Here is an 8,011-nt window from a genome sequence, read left to right as displayed (position 1 = left end):
TGGTTATTTGTAAAAGTTATTGATTATTAGGAAGAAATTTATAGAAATTTATAGAGTTTTATGATTATTATTGATTTTTTATTTGTAAAAGTTAAAATTAAAATATTTTAATAGAATTTTAGAATGAATTTTTTTTTAAAAAAGAAAAATTTAAAAATTGGTTCAACCAATCGAACTGACCGAACCGAACCAAATCGGTTCGGTTTGATTCGATTATTCCTCTTATTCAGTTCGGTTCGGTTTGTATAAAATTCTACAATTCAGTTTTCAGTTTTTTCGATTCGGTTCGGTTTTGAACCGAACCGACCGAATGCTCACCCCTAGGCAAGACAATAACCTTTCATACAATCAGCAAGCTTCTCAGGTGCTTGTAGACCTTTAAATGTTTGATTCACACTCAAACTCTCACTTTAGTTTCAACAGGTGCTTGGAGCCTCTATCAAGTGACCACACATTTGATCAACTTTATATAGGTTTTGGTTCAGATGAAAAACACACTCAACAACTCTTATCAGATACAGCAGAAATGCTATTAAAATGAGAGAAAAAAGATTTATGAATAAAGATCAAAGGTGTGAATGAAAAGTTTTTAATATAAAAGTTTCAAAATACTCTCAGACATTCAGTGCTTTCATTTTCCATTTATGAAGAGATTTAATCTCTTAAATAGATGTCTGAAAAAATTTTCTTTCTTACCTGCAGAGATCTCAATAGTAATAATTTTGAAAAAACTAGTCAATAAAATATTGAGATTCACGTAGACTGAAATCAGTTAATTTTGCAGACTGAAAGTAATTAACTAAAATAAGTATAGACAGGAATTAAATATCTAAATTTAAATTGTATCTAAAATTAAATATTTAATTTTAACCTTTCAAAATAATTTAAAAAAATAATTTAAAATATTTTCTTTACTTTTCAAAAAATAAAATGAGATGATAATTTTATTATTATCGTAGTAACTCACTCACTCTTTTACAGTATTACAATAAATTCTGAAAACATTTTTTTTAATTTTTTCTTTCTTTTATTCATTTTATGTTCCAATAGGAGACTTCTATCCTTTCGATGTAGGAAAAAACTCCCAAAATAAAAGATTTCATAAAAACAAATAAAATTAAGGAAAAGAAAAGGTGACGAGCACTCTTACGTCATGGATTATGGCATTATTCTCTAACAGGCAGTTTCTCATTGACTGCGGATCCAACTTTATGCAGCATACAGTCCATAGCTTTTCATGCAAGAAAAAGAAAAACTAAAAAAAAAAAAAAAAAAACAAAAGAGAATACAAATTCAAAAACGACACTGTGGTGTGACGACGGTGAGCCCACATCACAAGCCAAAATGCCTTATAAATATGTAGCTTCAGAACCCAGATTTGCATCAAACATCTTAAAGCTCTATCTTGGTTTCTTAAATCTTTGATTTCTAACAAGAATTTGAAGAGCATGGCTGATAATGCAGAGGTGATTCTGTTGGACTTCTGGCCAAGCCCTTTTGGTATGAGAATTAGGATTGCTTTGGCAGAGAAGGGTATTAGGTATGAGTACAGGGAAGAGGATTTGAAGAACAAGAGTGATTTGCTGCTGCAGATGAACCCAGTTCACAAGAAGATCCCAGTTCTCATCCACAATGGCAAACCAGTTGCTGAGTCTCTTATTGCTGTACAATACATTGATGAAGTCTGGAAGGACAAAGCTCCATTGCTTCCCTCTGATCCTTATCAGAGAGCTCAAGCTAACTTCTGGGCTGATTTTGTTGATAAGAAGGTACTCTTCTTTCCTTTTTTTTTTTTTTTTTTTTTTCCAGTAAAAAAGACAATAGTCTTTTTATTTTTCCTTTCTTTTTTACCAAAGAAATATAACGATTAAGTTACTTTTCCTTTTCTTTTTTTTTTTAAAAAAAAAAAAAAGCTATGTCATGTTGGGTATTCTTAAAAATAAATAGCACAACTTCGTAGAAAATATATATATACGGAAGAAAAGTTGAAAAAAAGACTAAACCTGCAAATTTACCCGTGTATTTATTGTTATTTAATTTAATCCATTTTTTTTTGTCTAAATTAGTCTAAAAGTTTCAATTTAAGCTTATTTATCAACAAATCAAAATTTTTATATTAAATTTCTTGATTTCATGATTTAAAATAAAATATAAGATAAATTATATTTTAATTTTTAAATTTTCTTATAATTAACGGTTTGATTCAATCTCTTACTGTAGTTTATCAAGGAGTAAAGTATAGTTTATAAAAAAAATAAACTCAATCTTTTAGTCATTAGCATTTGAGTGATATATAATATGGGGATTTGGGATGCAGCTATTTGAGCTTGGGAGGAAGATATGGGCAACAAAAGGCGAAGAGCAGGAGGCAGCAAGGCAGGGATTCATAGAGTCCCTTAAGCTCCTGGAAGGAGAGCTTGGAGAGAAGCCATTCTTTGGGGGTGAAAATTTGGGCTATGTGGATGTTGCTCTTGTGCCATTCTATAGCTGGTTTTATGTCTATGAGGTGTGTGGAAATTTCAGCATAGAGGCTGAGTGTCCTAAGCTTATTGAATGGACTAAAAGGTGCTTGGCAAAGGAGTCTGTGTTCAACTCTCTTCCTGATCACAAGAAGGTCTATGGATTTATGTTGGAGCTGAAGAAGAGATTTGGGATAGAGTAGAGAGGCCATTGCTTAGAAAGGAGATTAATCACCTGGGTTTTAGTTGTCTTGTTTTTTGGCTTTCAATGGTGTGCTTTTCTTTGCTGTTTCATATCTAATAATAAAGGCAGTTGATTAATTACTTTGTATGCAATATTGATTTGATTATTTACTTTCCTTCAATCCTTTAACTATATGTATATATTTTTAGAATAAGTAATATTTGATTTAAATTGAAATAATCAACCGAATCAAATAAAATTAGAAATTCAATATGATTTCGTATTAAATTTTAATTTTTAAAAGAATTGATGATTTTGATTTAATATTAATAAAAAAAATAATAGTAAAACTGAATCGAACTAAGAGTTAGTAATCTTATATGGTTTTGATAATATAAGAATATCAAATTCTAATTAAGATTAAAATATCTTAATTGAAGCTTACAATATTAAAAATTAGCTGACCAAACCGAATCATACCAATTTTATTTAAATTCATTAATTTCTCTCCTAATTTGATTGAATTTAATTATTATAAATATTTAAAATTTAATTTTTAATTTATTTACTTTTTTAATGGCTAAATAAATTTTTTATTTTTATCAAATAAAAAATAAAGAAACAGAAAATTTCAACGAAAATAAATACACTTTTATATTTAAATTTTTAATTTATTTAATTCGGTTCAATTTTAAATTAAATCGCTCAAATATTTATTTTTATTTATTTTTTTGCTGTTTAAAAATAAATTATTTACTGGCAAACAATTCAATTGAACTCTTTTATAAATTAATTGATGATTGTGTATTTAACAAATAAATTTTATTAATAAAAATAAATTTTTAAAATTATTAATAATAATCTAATAAGAAATATAAACATTTTATTAAATTAGTTCTGATTTTTAATTTTTAATTTTTTAATTTAAAACTACTTTCTAACAAGTAATAAAAATAATGAAACATTAACAGCTAAACAAGTTTTTTATTTTGTTATTAAATAAAAAAAAAAACAACGACAAAAACCAACACACTTTAAATTTCAACTTTTTATTAATTCAATTTGATTTAATTTTAAATTAAATTACTTGGAAACTCACTTTTATTTATTCGATATTAAAATTAAATTATTTATTAGCAAATAATCTAATTTAACTCTTTTATAAAAATATTCCATTTATAGTTTTTATTTAAATTCAAAGAAGTCAGTACCAATGGCAACATGAATTCTTTTTCTGCATATAACTTCAAGCATTCGAAAATCTGTATTTCAAATATGCTTAATTTCATTGTTCATAGCTAATTTCTTAGCCGTTCAAAAGAGAACAATCTTAATATACATCAACCATTTCCCTTGACAATTCAAGACTTTCGCATCAAAAGAGCTAGAAAACTGAACACCACTTAAAAGTTAGGCTAAAAAATTAAATTTGATCTGAATTATACAAGATAAAAAAAACATATACTAAATATTTTTATTTTTATTTTATTTAAATTTACTATTAAATTATTATTAAAATATCAAATAAAGTCATCATTTATTATAATATAAAAGTTTGAGTTATTCTTTATTCAAGAATTATTTAAACTTATTTAGACATATTTAATATTTTAAGAATAATTTATAAATATTTTTAAACTAAAAAATAAAATTTCAGAGATAAATTTGACTTTTTCACCTTTAAAGTTACCTCATACTTCATCTCATTAAGCTTATTATATTATCACTGCATTTATTGATTCCCGTAAATATGATCATCATTCTGAGTGAGAGGATAGATTGGCAGCGTCAAGAATTAATAGAGCATTACAGATTTGCAAACCTCCTGAAATATTATTAGAAATAAGTGCAATTAAATTAATATATTTTTACTTAAAAGATTAATTAAGTTTAATTTAATTTTTTTAATGAATTAAACTCATATGTTTTTACTTAAAAGATTTTCTTCAACAACTCAATTTATTCAAAATATTTCCCAAATGCTTTTATAAAAATTGACTAGATCAGCAAATCATAAACCAGTAAGTTTACTTTTGATTTATTCACTTGATTTGTGCCTTCAGAAGTCACTTCAAGTTTGTCCCGTACTTTTTTAGCAGACTCACAATCTAAAATACAATTCTATGCAATTACATCTGATGCACAATGAAATATGTTTAAAATTTTAACATTTTCATATATCTTTTTCCAATTTACATTAGTATATTCTTCTTCAGTCTTCTCTCTAGTTCCTTTTGTGATCAGATAAATTTCAAGACTTTTAATAATTCTTTGTAAAGCCTCTATATCAACAGATTGTATAAAATTTTTCATTCTAACTTTCCAAAAAAAGTAATTTGTGTCATTAAAAAGAGGTAATCATGTGATTGAATAGCCTTCGGTTAAAAGTGCAGGTATGCCAGCAGAATTAGAAGAACCAGCCATTCTAGGATATTTCTAATATATTTGAATCTCAAGCAAGAGAGTATAGCTCTAATACCAACTTGTCCCGATATAAGTGATCAAGAGAGGAGTGAATGGGTTACTTTACCAATTTTTCAGCTCTTGCTTAAAGATCTAGTAAAAAATTATGGTTACTAATTCTGTGTGTGAAAAGGTGATGGATTCAAATAAGTTCTTCAAAAGTTTTCATGGAAGATTTTGGAAAGCACTTAACAATAGATACACCAATATTCAACAGATGCCATTAATAGAAAGCAGAAATTAAATTAGCAAGCTAATTTTGTCAAACTCTTATTAACATTAATTCAAACTTGTATACAGATATCTCAGATTAATGAAAAGAGTTTAAAAGTAAAGAGATGGGATAAGAAGATCAAACATAAAGATTTTGTAGTAGTTCACCAAACATAGCCTACATCATTTCTCTCAAGGTCCTTCCTTAAGTCTTCACTCCACTAAACCTTTTTTAACAGGTAAGAGAACAGCCTTTCATACAATTAGTAAGCTTTCTAGATACTTGTAGACCTTTACATGTTTGATTTACACTCAAATTCTCACTTAAGTTTCAACAGGTGCTTAAAACCTCTATCAAGTGACCACACACTTGATCAACTTTATATAAGTTTTGGTTCAGATGAAAACACTCTCAACAACTCTTATCAGATAGAAATACTATTAAGATGAGAGAGAAAAGATTTGTCAATGAAGATCAGAAGTGTGAATGAAAAATTTTTAATACAAAGGTTTCAAAATATTCTTAGAAATTCAGTGCTTTCATTACCCATTTATGAAGAGATTTAATCTCTCAAATAAATGTCTAAAAAATTTTTTTTCTTAGCTGTAGAGATAGCTCAATGGTAATAATTTTGAAAATACTAAACATTAAAACATTGAAATTCGCGCAGATTGAAATCAGTTAGTTTCGCAGACTGGAAGTAGTTAACTAAAATAAGTATAAGCGGAAATTAAATATCTAAATTTAAACTGTACCTAAAATTAAATGTCTAATTTTAGCATTTTAGGACAATTTAGAAAAATAACTTAAAACATTTTCTTTGCTTTTCAAGGAATAAAATAAAATAGATAATTTCATCATTTTCATATCAACTTACTCACTCACTCATTGTTTTACAATAAATTCTAAAGATATCTTTCTTTACTTCTTCTTCTTTTGATTCGTCTTGTGTTGCCATGATGAGTTGCAAAACTCACATTTTTTCCTCATTTAATTCCTTGATTTTACTGTAATTTTGATATAAATATTTAATTTTAATTTGAATTTAATTTTGCACAGGTTTATGAGCAGAAGTTGAGAAAAGGAAAAAAAAAAGGTTGAATTAAAGGATTTTTTATACTATGAGGCTACAACCTTGACCAAACGTGTAACCCAATGCGATGGAGAGATAAGATAGATTTTGCCACCTAAGCAAGGATAAAATCAGCTTCAAGTGGAGTCAAATTGAATCAAACTCAATCAGATGAGGATAAAGATCATATTAGGATAGAGATAAGATGAGAATAGAGATAAAATAAGAATAATAAATTTTATTTTAAATTTTATCTTTTTGTGCCTATATAAAGGCTCCTAGCATTCAACCTGGAGAATCATATACTACCTCTCACTCTCATTTCCTCTCTCGTTGCCCCCACCTTTTCCATGTTCTTTTCTTTTTCTTCTTCTTTTACTTAGTTGTTATAATTTTATTATGGCCATGAGTGGCTAAACAATTTATTTTCAGTTGAAGATTAAATTAATTTGAGGTTTGTTCAAGTTGTGAGGTTATGCACTACAACTCTCTTCATCTTATTTTTATTTTCTATTAATTTCTGAATTCCAGGAACACCACCTCCATTGTTGTTTTCTTGAGAATTCAAGGGGCCCATTGAATCTCTTGGGAAGACAACATATTGCTAATTAATCTAATTAAATCCGTAATTGTTTAATTGGATTAATAACAAGTAGCATTTAATATATTAGTTTATATTAAAAAATTAGTAGATTTGATTTAAATAAAACGTGTGTTTTTAATGACCAAGTTTGGGTTTTCTCTCTTAATGCAGTTGACTAATTAAATCTACACGCGTGTTGGGATTGTTAGTTAACTAGGAATTAATTTAAGCGCGAAGCGGATTAATTTATTCATAAGGAAGAATTGGTGGGATTCGCGTGTTTGACCACTATAACCAAACAATAGATAATAATATGAAATATTTTGTTTCTAACCAATGATCAACTGCAAAATACCTCAATTTGATTACCTTCAGCTGAAAGTTTTTTTTATTATTTGTTTCTTCAATTTCAATTGCATTATTTATTAATTTTCTTTTAAGTTTATTTTTATTGGCTTGCCCAAGGCAAAACCCCTCTCCTCAAAAAGTTCTATTCTTCTCACTTTTTGAATTAAACTATTCTCTATTTCAAATTGATCATCTAAATTAAACTGGATTAAGGTTTATGTGGGATCGATACTCACTTACCCTATCTACAAGTTCTTATCAGTCAAGAAAAGAGAAGTAAATTTTAAATTGACGGATTCAGCACCCGTCAAATTTTGCCGCCGTTGCCGGGGACCTCTAACAATTTGTTTTTTATTTTTATGACCAGATCTGAGAATAGCAGGATTCAATTTGATCCAGAAATTGAGAAGACTGCAAAAAGGTTGAGAAAAGCAACCAAGTTGCAAAAACAGGTCAATTCGGGAGCCTCTCAACCATCTGCCCGATCCCCTCTGCGTACCGAAGAGACCTCATCTTCAATACTAACCGAGCCTCCAGTTGACACAAACAAAAGAGACAATATGGCCGCAGCTGCTGCCGTTGAAGAGCAACCCCTTTGCATCACATACCCAATACTGAATGCACCCTTGGAATTACGAACAGGTATGATTCATATGTTACCAAAATTCCAAGGCTTGGAGAATGAAGA

General features: G+C 28.0%; 1 protein-coding gene across 1 annotated transcript; it reads left to right on the top strand.

The window, feature by feature from the left end:
* Nucleotides 1-1,388: 1,388 nt before the first annotated feature.
* Nucleotides 1,389-2,795, top strand: LOC122724519 (probable glutathione S-transferase parC). The gene is made up of 2 exons (XM_043959694.1): nucleotides 1,389-1,769; nucleotides 2,318-2,795. Exons 1-2 carry the CDS (start codon nucleotides 1,449-1,451, stop codon nucleotides 2,660-2,662), a joined length of 666 nt encoding a protein of 221 aa, XP_043815629.1. The 5' UTR covers nucleotides 1,389-1,448; the 3' UTR covers nucleotides 2,663-2,795.
* Nucleotides 2,796-8,011: the final 5,216 nt, after the last annotated feature.

Source organism: Manihot esculenta, chromosome 9, assembly GCF_001659605.2.
Source record: "Manihot esculenta cultivar AM560-2 chromosome 9, M.esculenta_v8, whole genome shotgun sequence".
NCBI lineage: Eukaryota > Viridiplantae > Streptophyta > Magnoliopsida > Malpighiales > Euphorbiaceae > Manihot > Manihot esculenta.
Note: the sequence above shows the minus strand (reverse complement) of the source record. Positions and strands in the feature narration are given on the sequence as shown.